This window comes from Mastigoproctus giganteus, chromosome 13, assembly GCF_048544385.1.
Source record: "Mastigoproctus giganteus isolate SK-2022 chromosome 13, ASM4854438v1, whole genome shotgun sequence".
Lineage (NCBI taxonomy): Eukaryota > Metazoa > Arthropoda > Arachnida > Uropygi > Thelyphonidae > Mastigoproctus > Mastigoproctus giganteus.
Window position 1 is genome coordinate 39,350,962 of NC_143587.1, and position 23,818 is coordinate 39,374,779.

The 23,818-nt window shown below is 39.0% G+C and overlaps 1 protein-coding gene across 2 annotated transcripts in view; it reads right to left on the minus strand.

The window, feature by feature from the left end:
* Ndae1 (Na[+]-driven anion exchanger 1) overlaps positions 1 to 23,818 on the minus strand; it is a 490,785-nt gene that overhangs the window by 106,209 nt on the left and 360,758 nt on the right. For both annotated transcript variants that reach the window (XM_090387778.1, XM_090387777.1), the window contains exons 16-17: positions 8,258 to 8,371; positions 4,821 to 4,982 (exon numbers count right to left, since the gene is read on the minus strand). In XM_090387778.1, the coding sequence (XP_090243904.1) occupies positions 4,821 to 4,982; positions 8,258 to 8,371 (276 nt within the window). The remainder of the gene's footprint in view (positions 1 to 4,820; positions 4,983 to 8,257; positions 8,372 to 23,818) is intronic.

Here is a 23,818-nt window from a genome sequence, read left to right on the forward strand (position 1 = left end):
CAAGGGAGGTGTCAGAAATGTCTCCACCAAGACCATCAAGCGATCATTAGCTGCAATAGGTTACGGGAGCTGCCAACCCACCAGAGTCCCATTGCTAACACCAAGACACAGAACTATACGCCCCAACTGGGCAAAAGAACATCGCCACTGCACCTCGAATGATTGGAGATGGGACTCCTGGTCCGATGAGTCCCGTTTCCAATTATTTCGAGCGGACGGAAGGGGCGTATCTGGTGGAACTGCACAAAGCTATGCACCTGTCATGTCAACAAGGAACTGTTCAAGGAATGGTAAAGGTCTGGGGTGTGTTCAACTGGTACATGTTGGGACCTCTGGTATGTCTAGACGCATCTCTGAACAGTCCAGGTTATGTGTCCATCCTTGCAGACCATCTGAATCCCTTCATGGTCATGGTGAACCCAAATGGCAATGGACTCTTTTACCACCATAGAATGGCCTCCCCATTTATCAGACATGAACCCTGTAGAGCATCTTTGGGATGCTGTGGAAAGATATCTTCGAGCCTTGGATCCTCTACCAAGGAATGCGACGGAATTATGAACAGTGGTGCAGCAAGCATGGATGAAAATACCTGTGGAACGCTTTCACAAACTAGTGGACTCAATGCCTCGTCGTGTGACTGCCCTTATCCGGGCCTACCCGTTACTAGGTAGGTATCCCATGATTTCTGTCCACTCAGTGTATAATACTTGTGAATGCTTGTTGATAGGTAGGCAAGGAAAGAGCAAGTATTTACATTTAATATAAAGAAATCAAAGTTGGTGTGTGACCAGTAGCTGGTCTGGTCTGGTAGTTCAGCAGATTTAATGAAAATCATATCTCAGGCACATTTTGTACACACAGCACTTTGCATTCTTTGTTTGTTTGGCAGCTAAGGAGTGAGAGCTGTTATCAGAATGTTTAATCAGATTCCAAGGAATGTAAAATTAATTATATTATTTAACTCTATTTCTTTATTTGTATAACATTATCTTTTATAATTTTTAGCAATTTTCAACACTACTATCACAATATGTTCATATATTATATGAACATATGACATTATATTTGCCCTTTTATTCTCTTTAATCTTGCAAGATCTTATCATCAGTGATCTGATGATAAGATCACCTTTGTATTATCAAATTTAGTGTAATAACATCATAAACACTTCCTAAACTAACTTTGAATTATTCAAGTGGTTAAGAGTATTTTATTATATAATTAGTTTACAAAGAAGAACCACACTGATATTATTACAGATTTTGGCCAAGTGCAGCAACAGGTCTCCAAGGAATTGGTATCAAGACTTCTTTGACTAAAGATAAAATTAAGATTAAAATTGAATTTAATTCTATAGTATCAAGGCCTCTTAATCCAGTCTCATCCTATTAGTCAATAAGTAGTATGTTGTCGTTTCGCCCCTTGGTATAACAAATAAAAAACTTCACCAGCACTTTATATTCTTATGCAGCAGTATTAAATCTGACAACCAAGGAGCTGATATCAGGTATGTTTTATTAGATCCCCAGGCATGTAAGTTTAATTAATTAATATTATTATTTAGCTTTATTTCTTTATTTTTGGAACTCTGCTTTTATAGTTTTCAAAAAGCTTTACCACCAACGCTGTACACTCATATATCATTTGCCACTGTTATTCTAATAATTTTACTTGCGTATTGGTCAAATAATAGGATCTGACAAGGTTCATGAAACAACACCACTGTATCAAACTTATTGTAATTAAGTCATAAGCACTTAATAAACCAACTTTGAATTATTCATGTGATATGAGTGTTCATTGCATAATTGATTTATAAAGAAATCAAATTTGGTGCATGATCAGTAGCTGATCTGGCAGATTTAATGAAAATCATATCTCAAATATGTTTTGAACACAAGGCTTTTCATTTTGCACATTGGTTACTGCATTCCATAAAAATCACATCACAGTGCTTGCATTTTTTTTTTCAGGCCTGGTTTTAGTCCAAAAGTGTAAAAGTACAGTGCAGCTTATGTATCCTTTGGTTTAACTTCCATTGCCTAATGTGATAGAACATAAAAGCCTCAGTGCTTCTTGTGTAGCAACATTCTTGCCAATGGAGGCATAAAGCCAACAAAGCTTAAGGAACACCCTACATTTGTCCATCCCAATATCTGGACAGAATGGACCTTTTTTGTGAGAACAAGGAACTGAAAAGGCTGGACCTTTATCAAAAGCAGGATTTTTCTTAATATCTTATCTTAAAGCATCCTACAAGATTGCTTATCACATAGCCACACACAATTAGAGAGGCCCTGGTGAAGCCATGTGCCCTGAAAATGGTTCAGCTAGTTTGTGGCTTGGAGCAGAAGAAGAAAATCAAAACAGTGCCTCTGTCAAATGGCGTCACCTACTGCAGAATCACTGACATTTCTTCTAACATTCTGAAGCAGGTTGTGGCAGAATTGACAACCACACCATTTCCCTTCAATATACGACTGGATGAAACTATTGATGTGTCTCAGTGCTGCCAGCTCCTGATTTTTGTCCTTCAGTGCACCATGAAACCATCACAGAATTCCCATTTTGTGAGATCCTTCTGGAAACTACAAAGACTATCAACATCTTCAAAATGGTGGAAAATTCCTTTGCCAAGCAAAACTTTAGACTGGAAGAAATATCTTGGTACGGCCCTGCTAATCAAGGGTCTGCAGTCACCACTATGGATGCTCCTGAAAAACTACAACTACTGGCCAATATTGGCCAAGCTAATACTCTGGAAGAGGAAATGCATGAAAACATAACTGCCACTTTTCTGATCAGCTTTGAGGGCTTGTTTTCAAGTCATAATGAAGGAGCACTGCTTGGCACTGATCATTAACCAGTCTCCCAATCTTCACATTTAGATCTTTACATCACCTGCAAATTTTGACATCAAGCCCTCTATCCTCTCACTAGCGAGCATGGGCAGCACAGAGGTTATAATCACTGTCCTCCCCTCCCCCCCCCCATGCCAGATACAAAAAGTCCAGGTTCAAATCCTGTTAACAACAAACTGTTATGGGCTTTTTTTTCACTCCATGGCCTGAGTTAGTTGGTTTCAGACTTGGATAGTAAGGTCCCCCCGCTGGTAACGTTTTTCATCCAGAAAAACAGGCAACTCAAACAGAGAACACATGCAATTTATGGCCATAACACACATGGGCAGATAAAATTGTTCTCAGGCGCCCTAATGTGACAGGGTGTGCGTGTATTTTTACCATCAATATTATAGTTTATGAATATAACAGTGACCCAAGAACCAATACTTCAGGGACCCCCGCTTCTGATGTTTCACCATGATCCATCTTGGAATCTTGCCCCATGATCCCAACATATACAATAACCTCTCATGAGGGTCTGAGTCAAATTGTAAAATTCAAATAAACTGATGAATCATTTGGTGGAGATATCACTAACAGGTGCTGCATCATTAGGTAAGGTCACATTTGTGACCTCTGTAATTTGTTTTTCACAAAATGACCAACTTTAAAGAACACATATGAATGACTTTCAAAGTTTAAAAGTGAAATATTTCTGCTGGTGATGCTGAACATTCAAGGCATCCATCCTCAAGCAAAACAGAATGAAATGTGTTATGAATTAAAGAATCTGGTAAAGGTATCCATCATGCCATGGATTTCAGCCAAATTTCGGTTTTGTCCCCTGTTGGACAAAATGGATGAGCAAAAACAGAATCAGGATCTATGATCCATTACACGTGATGGAACAGATTTATAAGCAAGACCTCGAAACAAAAGACGTATTCAACAATCAAAAAGTCCATGCCAACTATATTTTACAACAATGATGGAACTGTGGATCAGGAATTCATCCTGCAGAGGCAAAATCTGAATCAATTTCTACAAAGATGTTCTGTAGCACGTATGGGATGACAGCAAAAATGTCCTAAGATGCACTGGAGACTGATTTCTCTGCCAACTGATTTCATGCCAGTGCTTTTCACTGTACTTTGATTATGCACCAGATGACAAGCACCAGATGACTATAATCTCGACAAAACTGAAATCAGAACTAAAGGAGAAAAAAATTTGCAAAGGACTTTAGTTTTGCAAATTGCAGTACTCTGAAACTAGGCACCTGCAAGGAGACCTAATCGAAGTGTTTAAGGCTTTAGGATTGAGCAAACTAAATGCTGATGGCATCAATCCTTACTGTTTCTTGGACAACACATACATATGGGGACATAAATTTAAATTGAAAAAGGATGGCTGTAGGATAGACGTGCAAAAATTCTTTCAGTCAGAGTGACTGAATGTTGGAACAAACTTTCACATAGTGTTGTGGAAGCAAGCAGCAGTTTGAATAAGAATTATACAAATTATTATTTTTTTTTATTTATTTATTTTTTTTGGAAATAATTTTAATGTCACTTTAGCTTCAAGTTTTGGGTTATTCAAGGTCTTCTGTATCAAACAACTTGATTATAAACACATTCAAACATTTTGCAAACTCTAAAAAATTTATAGTTTTGTTGATCTTAGGATCAACAAACTATAAAACTCCTTTATTTGTAAAAATAAAAAAATAAAAATAATAAATAAATAAATATTTTTAAATCTAAGCAATAATACATTAATAAATTATATAATAAAACAAAATAGTCAAAATATGCTCCAGGAAACTATTTGGTATGCATTATTCTCACTATTATGCAGTGTGTAAAATATGAATGATTTCTAAGAATAAACTTGGAAGCATATAATCCAAATGAGCAAAATACACTTCAAAATATTAGAATATATGATACACATATAAAATCATAATTTTCTTACTTTGAGCTTATTTTCTTTGCGATTGATGATGACTGCCGTGATTTGCTGGTCCATAAATATTAGTATAGTTGCAAGCATAGCTGGAAGTATAGCAGCAACACAAGTCCACCAAGGATTTTTACCAAAGAAAGGGATAAGCCAACCACGGCCTGACCAAGTAGGCTGGAGAAACGAAATGTATATTAATGATTATATAATATAACATATAATATAATTCTTATATTAACTCAACTACAACAACTCAGAAAATGTAATAAATGTTTTGTCATCAGAAGGGCAATTAAACTTTTATCTGTTCATTTTAAAAAGTGCCTAATGAAAATGTCAAAAATAAAGGAAGACAAAGAAAGAATACATTACTGTTACTGGCATTGTAATCTTTATAGTCTACATGAGGTATTTGAAGGACACAGTTATAGATGCAGATAAGACCCATCTGATTAAAATATACATTGCACTACAATAACATAATTTAGAAATTTAATTAAAAACCGAACATTACAAAGTAAAGTTCTGAGATTAGCAGAAGCCAAGTTGACAATTCTGCCAGAGGCAACAACACATACAGCAGTAGTTCACGAGAGGAACTCCCTCACCCCTATGGTGATTGGCACAGCTAGGAGTGAAGAAAAGTCTCAAGTCCAATCAAAGTGTTAACTGACCTTTCTTTGTTCCTGACCTTCTCTTTCTCCAGACACTCTTCTTGGTTTCATTGTTTTGGCATATCATGAAAGGAGGATGTATATAATATTTATTTCAAACTATAGACATCTTAAGATGTAATTTCATAACTGTATATTTTTCCCAATTCCCACAGATGAAAGTGTTCCTAAATATATGAGTTTCTTGTAATGTTCATATATAATTAATTAAATTCATAAATTATGTCATTGCAATGCAATGACATATATTTTAATCAAAATATAGTCTGCTTGATGTCACTTTAGAACAGTCGAGAGTAGCAGAGACAAAAATCATTATTATTCTCTGAGATGAAAAAATATACAGTCGAACTTCCCTATAACGAATTTGATAAATCTGGCAAAAAAATTCATTATAGAGAAATTTCGTTATACAGAGAATATCTTTTTTATTAGAAATTGTTATCTAATTAGAAAATGAAAATGAATCTACATTTATTTTTAATGTATTTTATTTCAAAAACATACTTATTTAAATTACGTGGGGTTGCTGCTATCCATATGCAGTACTTTGCATTTTTCAACGTTAAACTTCAGTTGCCACTTCTCAGCCCATTTGCCCAACTTTTCTAGATCCTCTTCTAGTAGCATACTGTCATTACTATCATTAACAACCCTGCAAACATTTGTATCATCTGCGAAATGGATATTAAGCCTGGTATACCCGTCGGTTGCGATCTCCTTGGAGTCGGGTTGCTTGGGAGTGCAGCCCTAAGTGGGTGGTAAACTCCACCTAAGGCTAAATACGGCCGTGAGACCGATAGCAAACAAGTACCGTGAGGGAAAGTTGCAAAGAACTTTGAAGAGAGAGTTCAAGAGTACGTGAAACCGCTCAGAGGCAAACGGGTGGGCCCTCGAAAGCCGAAAGCGGGGGGATTCAGTCAGTGGAAGGGTGGCTGGTGCCCGTCTGAATGACGGACCGCGCCAGGCCGGACGAGGATCAGAGTCCTCCCGGTCGCTGACATTGATAAATATACAAAACAACAATGGGCCCAACACCGAACCCTGGGGAACGAACTCCACTAGTAACATTAGTCAATGAAGAGCAGTGTCCATTGATTACCACTCTGTCTTCTCACACTCAACCATCCTTTTATCCATTATACTAACTGGCCATTAATGTCATACTGTCCCTTTTTGTACAGTAGCCTTCCATGTACAACAGTATCAAAAGCTTTCCTGAAATCCAAGTATTTGTTATCAAAATTATTTTTTGCACCCAGTTCCTTTGTGACCACATCATAGTATCCAATCAAATTGGTCTGACGGCTTTCCCTTAACAAACCCAAGCTGTGTCTGAATTATTACTGCAGTCTTGTCAAGATGATCCTGCAATGCTTCTTTAACCAGTGACTCCATTATTTTCCCCAGGACAGAAGTTAATCTAACAGGTCTGTGTAATTACTCTTATCACTCTTTGATCTTTTTTTTGTGAATTACAGATACATTTGCACAATAGTTTCTAAGAATAATAGTATTGCAATAGTTCACTGAAAGAAGGTACTGTGGCCACTAATTAGAGGGCTCAAGTTTCAAATCCTAAATATTTATGCCTACCATTTTTCTTCCAATTATAATCTGCTAAGATTATCAATTTTATGAAATAGTGCTTTGGTTGGTTTGGAACACACCAAAATACTATTTCAGTTAATTTTAAACTATTATTATTATTTTTTTGTTAAGAACACACATTGAATTTCGTAATCTTCTATTAAAGGTATTCTAAAATTTTAAGATGGTTTTCTGCTGATTACAAGTTTGGGCAGTTTTGTAATTAACATTAATCTAACAGTAGTACTGTGTGTCCTGATAGGCCCTATGCAAAATATTTATTACAAAAAAGCATTTCAGTTTTATTTTTTCTATCTTCTCATTGACATCTTTAGTCATACATGTGCTGCTCTTTGGACTAGCTTATATTTTGTTCACTTCATACAAAGCATGAATGTCTGAGAGGTGTTAGTTATGTTACTCCACTATGGCTAGCTGCATCTAGTTTGTCATGTGGAGGATCCCTTTTTTTTTCATCACAATGGTAAGATTGGTAATGGTGTTATGTTTGAATTTAATTTTTATATTAAAATGCTTTTTTGTTTCATTGTTATTATTATTCTTAGTGAATTGAATATCACACAAATATTGAAATCACTGGTATCTAATACATTATTGTATTATTTTCATTATTATTACTAATTTTAGAAAACCTGTAGATTTCTCAAAGTCCTTTTAGTAACTATGTATTTAATTGTGGTTTTGTTGTCAAATAGTAGTGTTTTAATTAATATTTTTGAATTCAAGCTGTGCAAAATTATAATATTAATGAAAGTAAAAAGGAGTCAGTATGCACAAGTGATCAGGTATACCAAAATATCTGATGGACAGCATTTGCCAATCCAAGCAAGTAAATCTATTAGTAAAATTCACAGCACTTAGCAGTAGTACTGTGTGACCTGACAAGCCATATGAGAAAATATTTATTGCAGACGACTCCACAGTTGGGATTTATTAGTTTTTACTTTTTGTATCTTCTTATTGACATCTTTAGTGACATCTTTTATGGGGAAAGGGGAGAGAAACATAATGGTCTAGTATTAATTTATTTTCAATTTATGCAATTCTGTGACTGTAATGTTATTCTTAAATTTATTTTTTACTAGCATGACCAAAAGCCTGCAAATAATACATAACAAAATGCAATTTCATATAATAAAATGCAATTAATACTCACTACCTTACCTTGAATTCTTGTGGCACTTTAAGTTTTGGAGTATCGAGCCCAACACAAAGGTCAGCAAGGGTCATTGATAGAATTGCAATTACTACAGAAAAATCACTGACAATCTGGCGAACCTATGTGGATATACAATTATATAAATTTTACAGTAAAAGCCACTTTAACAGAATTATTATTATTTTTTAAACTTTATACAATCTACATATGATCAGATAAGAAATTAAGATCTTTTTATTTCCATGATTTTTTTTCAGTGATAGTTGCATCTTTATTTCTTGATAGTAAGGGCAAGAAGAGACAAAAATTAAAATAAGAATTATTTTTTACTAATAATGGGTAATTCGGCTTTAATCGTGTTTTCATGTGAACAATGTCAAAAGCTTTACTGATATCTAAATACATTGGATTTGGTTATTTGGGCCACCGGTTAATCGGGGCAGCTGTTTATTTAGGGCAACTCAAAAAACGAACCCAATCGAGAAAATAGCCAGGGTTTACTTCACTTAATTGGGACAACATGCTGTTTAATCGGGGCAGAAGACTGCAGCACTGGAGATTGCCCTATGATTGCCTCCGACTGTACCACATGGTTCGGTCGGATTTCTGGAGGTCACAACCATAAAACAATTAGCAGTCACCTGTTTATTGGGCTTTTCTGTTAGTGCAATCTATCATAAACAGATAGTAAACTTGATCTTACTGAATTTGCGATAATACCGACAGCTGGAATTCTGTGGGTTATTATGGTTAAATGTGTTTACACTTCCATGGAATCTTCGATCATATAAAAAAATAAATTTTCAGAATCTTCTCTTCGTTCCTATTTTCAAAGCTTCGTAACTTGTTACTCCGTTCTCACTTGCACGTATCGTGTTACTTGCAATTTGTGTGTGCCGTGTTCTTTGCGATTAATTGCTTATCCTTTTACTGTTTTAAATTTTAACCCCCACCCACAAATGTCAGTGAACATTTGTGGGTGGGGGTTAAAATTTAAAACTTGGGGTTGAATTTGAAAGTTACTGCAATTCTGCCCAGACACGATAGGAGGGAGTATATGATGAGAGCCTTGTCGATCAATTCGGCCCTGGAAAGATTGTGCAAGGCTCAAGGGGTAGAATTTTTTTCAGCCTGGACTGTACTTGTTAACAGGAGAGACTGCTTCTACAGGGATGGGATACACTTAAATAGAAAGGGTGCAAGAATATTTGCTGATGCTATCGAGGCAGTGTTAGGTGGGTCGGAAAACTGCTAGCTTGGGGGGAGACAAAGACCAATAGATTGACAGCAGCCACTGGCAGAGGTGAAAGAGATTCTTGCACTGCTTCTATTAGAATGAGCAGAAGCCTGAAAAACAAGATGCATGATATTTCAGAGACTGCTGGGAGCCATTGCGGTACAAGCAAACACATGGGTTGTGTTAGGGTAGCTAAGAATAGAAACAGGTGCAGGTATACTTGCGTGTATACCAATGCTAGGAGTTTAGTAAATAAATTTGATGAATTTGAGGTATTGCTCAAAACATCAAAGGCAGATATTGTTGGGATATCAGAGACGTGGTGTCACACAGATATAAGGGATGCAGAACTGCAATTTGGGGAGTACAACGTCTACAGAAAGGATAGACAGGATAGGAAGGGGGGAGGGGTTATGCTATTAGTTAAGAAACACATAAAAACCAAGGAAGTGAAGCCAGTCGACATCGCTGGACAGTGCAGTGTTGAGTCAGTTTGGTGTGACATAAGCATTGGGAGATCAAAATTGAGAGTAGGAGTGTGCTATAGGCCTAATGACTCTGATGAGTATAATAAGAAACTGTACAGGGAAATAGAGTGGGCCAGTAAATCAGAGAGTCTTATAATGGGGGATTTTAATTTCCCAGATATTGACTGGAATTTGTAGGTTGGTCACTCACACACTAGCAAGCCATTTGTGGATTTATTGGATGATTGTTTTCTACATCAGCATGTTCGGGAAGAGGGAGGAATACTCTTGATTTGATTATCAGCAGTGATTCTTCATGCATTAAGAATCTGCAGATAAATGAACCACTAGGTGGCAGTGATCACAGTGTGCTGAAGTGGGATTTACTCAAAGAGGTAACTACCATTAGGGGTAAAGGGAAGGGTTATTGCTTCCGTAAAGGCGACTACGATGGACTGAGACAGTATTTAAATTCTATACAGTGGGACCAACTGATGATGTTACCAACAGCAAATTCAAAATGGGAAGCATTCAAAGAACTTATCTTGGAAGCTACTAGGCTTTACATACCAAGTAAGAAATATTGTTCAAGGTTTAGGCCAAAATGGATGTCAGATGAACTAATGAGGCATATGGCAGGGAAGAAAAATGCATGGGATACTTACAAATTAACACATGACACAGAGCCTATGATAGATACAAGTTGATATGCAACCAAGTTACAAAGGAGGTTAGGCAGGCGAAAGCAGATTACGAGAAATCCTTGGCAAGGGATGCAAAGAAAAACAGCAAAGGGTTCTTTACTTACGTAAACTCTAGAAGGAATGGGATGAATCAGTCCACTTGATATTGATGGGTCAACTGTTGATGATCCTGCTCAGGTAGCTAACAAACTAAATGAATATTTTGCATCGACATTCACACATGAGGAGTTATTCAGCGAGGGTAATGCCAGAGGTGTATTCAACTCTAGCAGTAAGCTATAGAATCTTGAAATAACTGGGAGTAAAGTGGAGGAGACACTGTTGAAGATAAACACAAGAAAGGCACCCGGGGTGGATGGGATCTATCCAGTTATATTAAAGGAGGCAGCAAAGGAAGTAAGCAAATCCTTAGCCATAATTATGAGAGCTTCCTTGGACTCAGGGGAGGTACCCATAGACTGGAAATGTGCAAATGTGACCCCAATTCACAAAGGAGGATCAAAGGCTGACACAAGTAATTATAGACCTGTGAGCTTAACTTCTGTTCCAGGAAAATTAATGGAGGCACTGGTTAAAGAAGCACCGCAGGATCATTTAGACAAGACTTCAGTTATAGCTCGGACACAGCATGGTTTTGTTAAGGGGAAGTCTTGCCTGACCAATTTGATTGGATACTATGATGCAGTCACAAAAGAACTGGATACAGGGAATAGCTTTGATATTACATACTTGGATCTTAGAAAGGCTTTTGATACTGTTGCACATGGAAGACTGCTACACAAATTGGAGCAGTGTGACATTGGAGGCAAATTGCTGCTATGGATAAAGGGGTGGTTGAGGGGGAGAAGACAGAGAGTGGTAATCAATGGACACTGCTCATCGTGGGCTAATGTTATTAGTGGAGTCCCTCAGGGCTCAGTGTTGGGTCCATTATTGTTTTCTATATTTATAAATGATATTGATGATGGTATATCAAGCTTAATGTCCAAGTTTGCAGACGATACAAATGTTGGCAGGGTTGTCAAGGACACTACTGACACTATGCTACTGCAACAGGATCTGGAAAGGTTGAGCAGATGGGTTGAGAGGTGGCAAATGAAGTTTAACATTGACAAATGTAAAGTGCTACACATGGGAAACAGCAACCCCAGAGCAACATATCAACTCTGTGGTACTACACTGACAGTGGTAGAGAATGAAAGGGACTTGGGGGTGGTTGTGCAGGCAGATATGAAGTTCTCTGAGCAGTGCAGACGGGCTGCAAGAGTAGCTCACGGAGTATTGTCAATGATATACAGGAATTTTTCCAGCAGGGATAAGGAAGTGATTATTCCCTTGTATAAGGCAATGGTCAGGCCACACCTAGAGTACTGTATACAGGTCTATAGGCCTCATTTCAAGAAGGATGTAGAGCTGCTGGAACAAGTACAGAGAAGGGCAACAAGATTAGTGAATGGAAAAAAGGGGTGCTCTTACGAAGAAAGGCTTAAGTTTTGCAAATTACAGTGTCTGGAGACTAGGCACCAGAGAGGTGATCTGATAGAGGTGTATAAAGCCTTGAATGGTTTGAGCATGCTCAATGATGATGGGATTCTTCCTCTAGCTCAGAAAAACCACCTGAGAGGGCATAAATTCAAATTGAGGAAAGACAGATGTAGGATAGACGTGCGGAAATTTGCCTTTAGCCAGCGGGTGGTTGGTTGGTGGAACAGACTTCCATCCCTTGTAGTGGAGGTTGATAGCCTAAATAAGTTTAAGGCTCAGCTGGACAGGTATTTTGAACGAACAGAGGGGTGAAGTGGAAGTGGTTTTTTTTTTTTTTTTTTCCTTTTTTTTTTTGGCTGATGCTGCATAAGCTTGCTTTCTTGCATCAAATGCCTCTACTAATGCTAATGAACAGAAATGCCAACTAGTTAGTATGTACATATTATAGTATGTATTAATTATTCTGATTATCACGTATATTCTTCCAATTATTGCTTATTTAATTTTTTAATTGGTAAGGTAATAAAGGGTAAATTTGTGCTTAATATATCTTTGCTTTTATAGCCTGTGGATAATATTCCTTCTGTTTTCGCTAATTAGAATCGCTGTTTAATAGAATTAAAATTCAATTCACAAACGTGATCACAATGACCGGCACTTACTACACATCATATAGTGAACGGTACTTAGCATTAGCATTAGTAGAGGCATATGATGCAAGAAAGCAAGCTTATTCAGCATCAGCCAAAAAAAAAAAAAAAAAAACCCCTCTCCCATTTCACCCCTCCGTTCCTTCGAAATACCTGTCCAGTTGAGCTTTAAATTTGTTTAGGCTATCAACTTCAACAACAAGTGATGGAAGTCGGTTCCACCAACCAACCACCCGCTGGCCAAAGGCAAATTTCCGCACATCTATCCGACATCCGTCCTTCCTCAATTTGAATTTATGCCCTCTGAGGTGATTATTCTGAGAAAGATGAAGAATCCCATTGGCATTGAGCATGCTCAAACCATTCAAAGCCTTATACACCTCTATCAGATCACCTCGCTGGTGCCTAGTCTCCAGACTCTGTAATTTGCAAAATTTAAGCCTTTCTTCGTAAGAGCAACCCTTTGTTCCATTTACTAATCTTGTTGCCCTTCTCTGTACCCGTTCCAGCAGCTCTACATCCTTCTTGAAATGAGGCCTCCAGACCTGTATACAGTACTCAAGATGTGGCCTAACCATTGCCTTATACAAGGGAATAATCACCTCCTTATCCCTGCTAGAAAAATTCCTGTATATCATTGACAAGACACCATGAGCTACTCTTGCAGCTCGTCTGCACTGCTCAGAGAACTTCATGTCTGCCTGCACAATTACACCCAGGTCCTTTTCATTCTCCACCACTGTCAGTGTAGTACCGCAGAGTTGATACATTGCTCGGGGGTTACTGTTTCCCATATGTAGTACTTTACATTTGTCAATGTTAAACTTCATTTGCCACCTCGAAGCCCATCTGTTCAACCTTTCCAGATCCTGTTGCAGCAGCATAGCGTCAGTAGTGTCCTTAACGACCCTGCCAACCTTTGTATCATCTGCAAACTTAGACATTAAACTTGATATCCCATCATCAATATCATTCATAAACACCGAAAACAACAATGGACCCAATACTGAACCTTGAGGAACTCCACTAATAACATTAGTCCACGTTGAGCAGTGTCCATTGATTACCACTCTCTGTCTTCTGCCACTCAACCATCCCCTTATCCATAGCAGCAATTTGCCTCCAATGCCACACTGCTCCCATTTGTGCAGCAGTCTTCCATGTGCAACAGTATCAAAAGCCTTTCTAAGATCCAAATATATAATATCAAAGTTATTCCCTGCATCCAGTTCTTTTGTGACTACATCATAGTATCCAATCAAATTGGTCAGGCAAGACCTGCCCTTAACAAAACCATGCTGCGTCTGAGCTATAACTGAATTCTTGTCTAGATGATCCTGCAGTGCTTCTTTAACCAGTGCCTCCATTAATTTACCTGGAACAGAAGTTAAACTAACAGGTCTATAATTACTTGTGTCAGCCTTTGATCCTCCTTTGTGAATTGGGGTTACATTTGCACATCTCCAGTCTATGGGTACCTCCCCTGAGTCCAAAGAAGCTCTCATAATTATGGCTAGGGGTTTGCATACTTCCTTTGCTGCCTCCTTTAATATAACTGGATAGATCCCATCCACCCCAGGTGCCTTTTTTATGTTTATCCTCAACAATCTCTCCTCCACTTTCCTCTCAGTTATTACAAAATCATCCAGCTCACTGCCAATGTTTACTTTACCTACATCATTCTCCTTCCTGAATAACTCCTCATGCGTGAATGTAGATGCAAAATACTCGTTTAGATTGTTAGCCACCTGAGCAGGATCCTCAACTGTTGAACCATCAATATCCAGTGGACCAATCTGATTCATCCCTTTCCTTCTCGAGTTCAAGTATGTAAAGAACTCTTTTCTGTTTTTCTTTGCATCCTTTGCCAAGGATTTTTCGTAGTCTGCCTTTGCCTGCCTAATCTCCTTTGTGACTTGGTTACAGACCAACTTATATCTATCATAGGCTTCCATGTCACCCATTAATTTGTATGTATCCCATGCATTTTTCTTCTCTGCCACATGTCTCATTAGTTCATCTGACATCCATTTAGGCCTAAACCTTGAACAATATTTCTTAGTTGGTATGTAAAGCCTGGTAGCCTCCAAGATTAGTTCCTTGAATGCTTCCCATTTTGAGTTTGCTGTTGGTAACATCATCAGTTGGTCCCACTGTATAGAATTTAAATACTGTCTCAGACCATCGTAGTCGCCTTTACGAAAACAAAAACCCTTCCCTTTACGTCTGATGGTAGATACCTCCTTGAGTAAATCCCACTTCAACACACTGTGATCACTGCCACCTAGTGGTTCATTTATCTGCAGGTTCTTAATGCATGAAGAATCACTACTGATAATCAGATCAAGAGTATTGCTCCCTCTTGTTGCCTCACGAACATGCTGATGTAGAAAACAATCATCCAATAAATCCACAAAAGCCTTGCTAGTGTGCGAGTGACCAACCCACAAATTCCAGTCAATATCTGGGAAATTAAAATCCCCCATTATAAGACTCTCTGATTTACTGGCCCACTCTATTTCCCTGTACAATATATTATTATACTCATCAGAGTCATTAGGCCTATAGCACACTCCTACTCTCAATTTTGATTTCCCTATGCTTATGTCACACCAAACTGACTCGACACTGCCCTGTCCATCGATGTCGACTGGCTTCACTTCCTTGGACTTTATGTGTTTCTTAATTAATAGCATGACCCCTCCTCCCCTCCTGTCCTGTCTATCCTTTCTATACACATTGTATTCCCCAAATTCCAGTTCCGCATTACTTATATCTGTGTGACACCACGTCTCTGATATCCCAACAATATCTGCCTTTGATGTTTTAAGCAATACCTCAAATTCATCAAATTTATTTACCAAACTCCTAGCATTGGTGTACACGCAGGTATACATGCAGCTGTTTATATTCTTAGCTACCCTAACACAACCCATGTGTTTACTTTACTATGGTGACTCCATCACAACGTGATTTGATTGTACAGTGAACCAATTGCAAAGCGGGGGTTAATTGTATTTTTAACTCTTTTTACGTGAAACTTCGGATAATTGGGGCAGCTGCTTAATCGGGCCAAAATGCACTAGCCCCAATGTGCCCCAAATAACCAGAATCCACTGTATATATAATGTCAAAATTATTTTTTTGTATCCAGTTCCTTTGTTATCAGACTAGTCATATTTAGCTAGTATGATGCCGTAATGAAAGAACTGGATGCAAAAAATAATTTTGACATCATATTTTTTTAGTAGAGCTGTGCTAATGCTTTTTTATTGTATGTATAAAACATGGTATTTTTTACATAAACGATGTACTGTACTTCTGAGCAGAACATCATCCATTAACTGTTTTGATGTTCACGATGTATTGTTTCTGTATTCATCTCTCAGTGGCCTCTGATATTGACTGACAAGGGAAGCAGCCTTTAATAGTTTATTGATGCGGAGGGTGGTATTTTGGTGAATATTTCTAGACTATCGGCAATGTAGGTCAGAGGAGTTACCAACTGTACAATTATTTTTTTTTCTCTCAGAATAAATCTTTGATGATATTAGTTTCAATAAATTAAGTTCTTTTATTAATCTTTATTGCTTTCTAAATTGGAAAAAAAAAAAAAAAAAGGTATCATCCTCAGGCCATATCCCATGTTGTGTTGGAGATGAAAAACCTGCAGAATAACATTTGCATCAGTGTTAACTGAACAATTACAGAAAAAAAAAAAAAAGTTTATCAGAGCCAAATTCATTAATGAAAATAAAAAGGAACAATTTTTAAAACAAAATCAGTTTTAAAGTAGTTTTTCTATTTAATTGCAAAAAAGATAGACAGGTCAAATGAAGTCAAAAATATGGATTCTCTGTCAGGAGAGTTGGCAGCTATATATTATGTCCTGTAAGATAATTTTTTGGTCTTTCAAAAAAAATTAATTGAATGCTGACAAAATCCAGACTGTAGAGAAAGGTTGTTCGATCCTTTTCAGTGCCATTTCTAGAAGGCTGCCACTGTCTGTTGAGCCACACGTTCACACACTGCCACGTAACAAAATGACACTTTCAGTCAATCTTGCACCTGGTCTTATTTTTCATGGCATGTTGCATATAAACTGAGGGTTTGTGTGGAATTTTGTGAGATAATTGTTTCACCATTACACACAAAAATGGAATGGCATCAGCAGACTTTCAGCATAAAAATAACTTTGGCACTTTAAAACATCTTCAATTTCTAAGTTATGGTGGTAATGGCTGGAGGTTCCCTTGCATGCAGCATCACTTGCACTCTGGTTAAATATGCTTGTACCACATTTTATCCACAGATTTCATTTCCTTCAAATTCATACTGTGTTGAGAATGGAATTGCCACAGAATGCTATCACAAACGTTTTTGTCATTGACACATAATCTCAGGCCTATTACAGATATTCATTTCCTTGGACAACAGTCTTTCACAATAATGACCTATTCATTCACACACTCAGGAGTGGCACACAATCTAGCTGATGCACACCTATTCGAGGCAGTGTTAAGTGGGTCGGAAAACTCCTAGCTTGGGGGGGGGATACAAGGACTAATAGATTAACAGTAGCCACTGGCAGAGGTGAAAGTGATTCTTGCACTGCTTCTATTGGAATGAGCAGCAGCATGGAAAACAAGATGCAGGGTATTTCAGAGACTGCTGGGAGTCACTGTGATATAAGTAAACACATAGGTTGTGTTAGGGTAGCTAAGAATAGGAACAGGTGCATTTATACTTGCATGTACACCAATGCGAGGAGTTTGGTAAATAAATCTGATGAATTTGAGGTATTGCTCAAAACATCAAAGGCAGATATTGTTGGGATATCAGAGACATGGTACCACACAGATATAAGGAATGCAGAACTGGAATTTGGGGAGTACAATGTGTACAGAAAGGACAGACAGGATAGGAAGGGACTAGGGGTTATGCTATTAGTTAAGAAACACAAAATCCAAGGAAGTGAAGCCAGTTGACATCGCTGGACGGTGCAGTGTCGAGTCAGTTTGGTGTGACATAAGCATTGGAAGATCAAAATTGAGAGTAGGAGTGTGCTATAGGCCTAATGAATCTGATGAGAATAATAAGAAATTGTACAGGGAAATAGAGTGGGCCAGTAAATCAGAGAGCCTTATAATGGGGGATTTTAATTTCTCAGATATTGACTGGAATTTGTGGGTTGGTCACTCACACACTAGCAAGCCATTTGTGGATTTATTGGATGATTGTTTTCTGCTTCAGCATGTTCAGGAGGCAACTAGAGGGAGTAATACTCTTGATCTGATTATCAGTAGTGATTCTTCATGCATTAAGAATCTGCAGATAAAGGAACCACTAGGTGGCAGTGATTACAGTGTGCTGAAGTGGGATTTACTCAAAGAGGTAACTACCATCAGGGGTAAAGGGAAGGGTTTTTACTTTTGTAAAGGCAACTACGATGGTCTGAGACAGTATTTAAATTCTACAAAGTGGGACCAACTGATGATGTTACCAACAGCAAATTCAAAATGGGAAGCATTCAAAGAACTTATCTTGGAAGCTACTAGGCTTTACATACCAAATAAGAAATACTGTTCAAGGTTTAGGCCTAAATGGATGTCAAATGAACTAATGAGATAAGTGGCAGAGAAGAAAAATGCATGGGATACATATAAATTAATGGGTGACACGGAAGCCTATGATAGATATTAACTGGTCTGTAACCAAGTCACAAAGGATATTAGGCAGGCATAGGCAGATTATGAGAAATCTTTGGCAAAGGATGCAAAGAAAAACAGCTGAGAGTTCTTCACCTATGTAAACTCTAGAAGGAAGGGGATGAATCAGATTGGTCCACTTGATATTGATGGGTCAACTGTTGATGATCCTGCTCAAGTAGCTAACAAACTAAATGAGTATTTTCCATCTTCATTCACACGTGCGGAGTTATTCAGGGTGGGGAATGCTAGAGGTGAATTAAACTCTGGCAGTTTACTAGATGATTTTGTAAGAACTGGGAGGAAAGTGGAGGAGAAATTGTTGAAGATAAACATAAAAAAGGCACATGGGGTGGACGGGGATCTATCCAGTTATATTAAAGGAGGCAACAAAGGAAGTAAGCAAACCCTTAGCCATAATTATGAGAGCTTCTTTGGACTCTGAGGAGGTACCCATGGATTGGAGATGTGCAAATGTGACTCCAATTAGCAAATTAGGATCAAAGGGCAACACAAGTAATTATAGACCTGATAGTTTAACTTCTGTTCCAGGAAAACTAATGGAGGCACTGGTTAAAGGAGCACTGCAGGATCATCTAGACAAGACTTCAGTTATAGCTCGGACACAGCATGGTTTTGTTAAGGGAAAGTCTTGCATGACCAATTTTGATTGGCACCTCCGTAGCCAGGTGGGAAGGAGCAGCAGTGCATAGCACACGCTTCTTGATTAGACCGGGGTTCGAGCCCGTCACCACCAAATACGGAGGATGCGGAAAGGTCAGGGAATGACCACCGCATATCCCGGAACAATATGGCGTTAGTTGCTAATGCTCCTAAAAACCAAACAACAACAACAACCAATTTGATTGGATACTATGATGTGGTCACAAAGGAACTGGATGCAGGGAATAACTTTGATATCATATATTTGGATCTTAGAAAGGCTTTTGATACTGTTGCACATGGAAGACTGCTGCACAAATTGGAGCAGTGTGGCATTTGAGGCAAATTGCTGCTATGGATAAAGGGATGGTTGAGTGGGAGAAGACAGTGTGGTAATCAATGGATACTGCTCATTGTGGACTAATGTTATTAGTCCCTCAGGGTTCAAGTGTTGGGTCCATTGTTGTTTTCTGTATTTATAAATGATAAAGTAAAGTGTATTTAGTGTCTAACGGCGCCAGGGGTTTCCGCCATCTCTTCATTGCTTTCATTGTGGGTGTACCAGTTCATTGGGAAGGCCAGAGATTTAAAAGTGTATGATTATTGTACATGTGTGGTGTTGTGTTCTGTGGTTCATCTGGCCGTTGAGCTGCTGGATCCCTACTGAGGCCCAACGTTGCCCACTGGCTCCGTGGAGGCAGACCAGGTACACCAGTATTTTTAGATAAGTACTCTGGCAGGTCCTGCCACCTAATTTCCTTAGATTTCAGTGGCTAGGAGTTATATATATATATATATATAAGGGGGCGGGAGATAAATGCTTGAATCTAGTTAGGCCGAAAGAGGTTGCAAGTGTGTCGAGTTTGGCATTTTAAATTTTTCATTGTGTGGGGCATTCGCTTTTCGCTGGCAGTATAGGTAGACTAGGGAGGAGAGAAGGAAGGTTGGGGGAAAAAGACAGAAATATGGGGTCAATAGGGAAGGCGACCCCAGGTATATCAGTGGGGCATGCACATGTCCCACCAGAAAGAAAAGAGGGTGGGGGGCAGACAGACTGTCCCCTCACCCCACCAGGGATGGGGAAAGAAAGTGGGCTGGGCAAGGAAGCCCCACCCAGTTCGCCATAGTGTCAATTTGCAGTGCCCGCCAGCCAGTGCAGTCCGATGCTGACTCGTTGGTGGGGCCTAGTCCTCTTCTAGGTGTGTAGGTTCTATCTGGTGTGTGTGTGGGTTCATCCTGGCTAGTGCCACTCATGTTTGTTCTTAGGTCTATGCTGTTTCAGTGATAGTATTGGTGCTCCATTTATTCTGCTGCATATTACGCCATTTGTCTTTAGTATTTTGCGATCATTTCCTCTGTGTTGATGTTCATTATCAGTTTGCCTTTATTTATTATTATTTGTGGTTATCTATCCATTGTGGATGGCTATTTCTGTTCGTCGTCTATTGAAGACGGCAAGTGCAAATCGGCTGAGGGCTTTGTATCGACCACAGAACACATGCAATTTACCGACACAAATACGAGTTAATGTATTCAATTACAGACAACCATAAAATAATAATTTGATTTTTTTTCCCAAAAGCATATCAATAGCTGCTGTGCGATGGGATGTGGCGGCAAGTATTGAATCTCAGTTATAAGTCTACTTCTGTGTTCTTCGCAGCATTCACAGTCGTGCATAATATGCTGCCAGGTTTAAGGTTCTCCACAGGTGAATGTGGACTCTATTATTCCGAGTGCATTCAGTTTTGCTTTAAATGGGCCGTGGCCCATCAGGAGGAAGGTTGTATTTAGCCCAAGGTAGAAACCACGAGGGGGCTTTTGGGTACATTTTTGCGACTATCGGCATGAAGCTTCTTGTAACTTGACCCTTTGGTGACATCTCCCATCTGTGCTGCCAAATCTTCAACATGTGAGCCACTATTCATTGTTTCTCTGTCGTCCGGCTGTTGGTTGGGTCCAAAGCAAAGTCATAGATGGAGGCAGGCATATCCTTGGATAGTAAATACATGAGTCCACATCTAGTCACCTTGAGGGCCAGTGGAAGAGCTCCTGCCAGGACCTGCAGAGTGTGGGTGCTCACCGTTTTGCAGGCCCTAGTTATAGTTAGAAGTGTTTGTTTCTTTGGATAGTGTCCAGCAGTCTTCTGTTGACCACGGTTCCGGCCTTCCTGAACCAGATTGGCGATCTGTAGGCGATCGCTGGGATGAATATTGTTTTATAATACAGAGACAGGGTCTTCCTGTTGAGTCCCCCAGTCCATGCGAGATACTCTTGCTACAAGTGCTGCATAGTTCCTTAGTTTCTCTCTCAGGTAGGTGAGGTGTAAAGGACAGGTTTCCATCCAGGATAATACCTAGATACTTTATTTGCTTTGCTAGTTTAATAGTGGATCCCGCTATCTTTATTTGCAATGGTCATCTGATATTTAGAGAGCCATTTAGTAATACTGAATTTGTCTTGGTTGGTGAAATCATTAACATATATGTTTTCACCCAGTTCTGTAAGGTTTGTAGTGCTTGTGTTTCAATTCCCATTCTGGAGTCTGCTTCCACTATTAAAATGAGATCATCAGCAAAGGCCTGACTGGCCACATTTCCCAGGTCCAGAGCCCAGAAGTCATCAAAGACCACATTCCACATTAGTGGCCCTAGGACAGGCCGCTATGGGTAGCCCCTTCGGATGCTTTTAATAACTCTTTGGAAAGTTGTGACGACCTCAATTTTCCTATACAACAGATATGCCCAGACACTGTTATACAAGTTTTCTGGGAGTGCTGCTTTCCGGAGCCTGCCAAGGACGTTCAGTCACCAGACGGTGTCGAAGGCCCCAGCAAAATCTACTGCTATTATCAGAAAATACTTCTTGTTACTTTGGGTTGCCTTGGTTATGAGGTTTTGGAATGGTCAAGAAGCCCGGTTTGAATCCACATTGCCTGGGTGATTACAGGTTGGTGGTTTTGTAATGGTTCATGAACCTTTTGTGGAGCAGCCTTTCATAGAGTTTGCTTAGGGTAGAGAGTAGGGCTATGGGGTGATATGAAGCCAGAGGGTCTTAGAGGGGAACAGGTATCCTGTGTGTTATCAGACACTCAGCCTAAAACACTGATGGATCCAATATCTCTCTATTACAGAAGATTTAGGAGAAGTCCGGTTGGCCTGCCTCCCTAAAATCCACTCATGCACACCTTCTCGATGGTAAGCCCTGTTACGTCACTTAGGTGGCAACGAACGTGTAGAGTGGTTCTCTTCAAGACGCCTGGTCAGCGTGAAGAGGAAAAGACCAAACCCTCCAGCAATGAGAGCACAACAATACAAATGGCCCTCAGTCCCCAGCAGCTTTCACTCTCCCTCTTACGGCAGCGAGAGGATCAGAGTGGAAGCAGAGGGTGCTAAGAATCTCTGGGTACGACCAGACTGCCATGCACGGAAATTGAACTTGGCCTGTTATAATGTACGATCACTCATCGGTGAAGACAGGATATTAGAGCTGGAAAAGGAATTAGAAAATGTGAATTGGAATATCATCGGTTTGGCTGAAACAAGAAGAAGAAATGAATCACTTATAAGTTTATCAAGTGGAAATCTGCTGTACACCAATGGAAACAGTGAAAGGAGTGAAGGTGGAGTTGGGTTTCTGGTCCATAAAGATTTTAAAAACAACATTTTGGAATTCAAAAGTACATCACCAAGGGTGTCAAGACTAATATTCAAGATTTCTAAGAGGTACAAGCTAAAGATTATAATGATTTATGCACCAACATCGAGCCATTATGATGAAGAGGTTGAAGAAATGTACACTGAAATTGAGAGTCTTCTAGATGAGCAGAAAACCCACTACACTATTATTATGGGGGACTTCAATGCTAAGGTTGGAAAAAGGCAAAACAGTGCAGAAAGAGGAACTATAGGAAATTTTGGAATTGGTGAAAGAAATAAAAGAGGTGAAAGACTTGTGGAATTTGCAGAATCTCAAGGACTGTCAGTAATGAACACTTTTTTCAAGAAAAGGGTGAACAGAAAGTGGACATGGAAGAGTCCACATGGATTAACCACTAATGAAATCGACTTCATCCTCACTAACAGAAGATATATTGTGAATGATGTTACCGTCCTGAATAAGGTAAATGTTGGAAGTGATCACAGAATGGTAAGATGTACACTTGATATAGATGTAGGAAAGGAAAGGAAAAAACTGACTCGAGTAAAAATACAAAGGTCTTTGAAATAACAGAGGAGGAGAAAAGGCAGTATGTACTGGAACTTAAGAACAAGTTTGAGCTTCTGCAGACTGCTCAGGACCAAGATATCGACGAGGAATATTACAACTTTCTGAAAGTGATAAAGCCCAAGAAACCTATAGGGAAACAGAAATCCAAAGAAGAAAAAATTAGTCAAGAAACACTTGTCATGATGAACCAAAGACGACAAATGAAGAGCAAGAAAAACTGACAGGAAGAACGCTGACAGGGAGAAAATTGAGTATACTGAGTTATGCAAAGCCATTAGAAAGAGACTTAGAGAGGACATAAGAAGATTTAACACAAGAAAAGTAGAACAAGCATTAAGGGAAAACAAAGGATTTAAATCAGCAGCCATGAGCAGTAATACAGAAAGACAAATGATACTGAAACTGAAGAATAGCGATGGTGT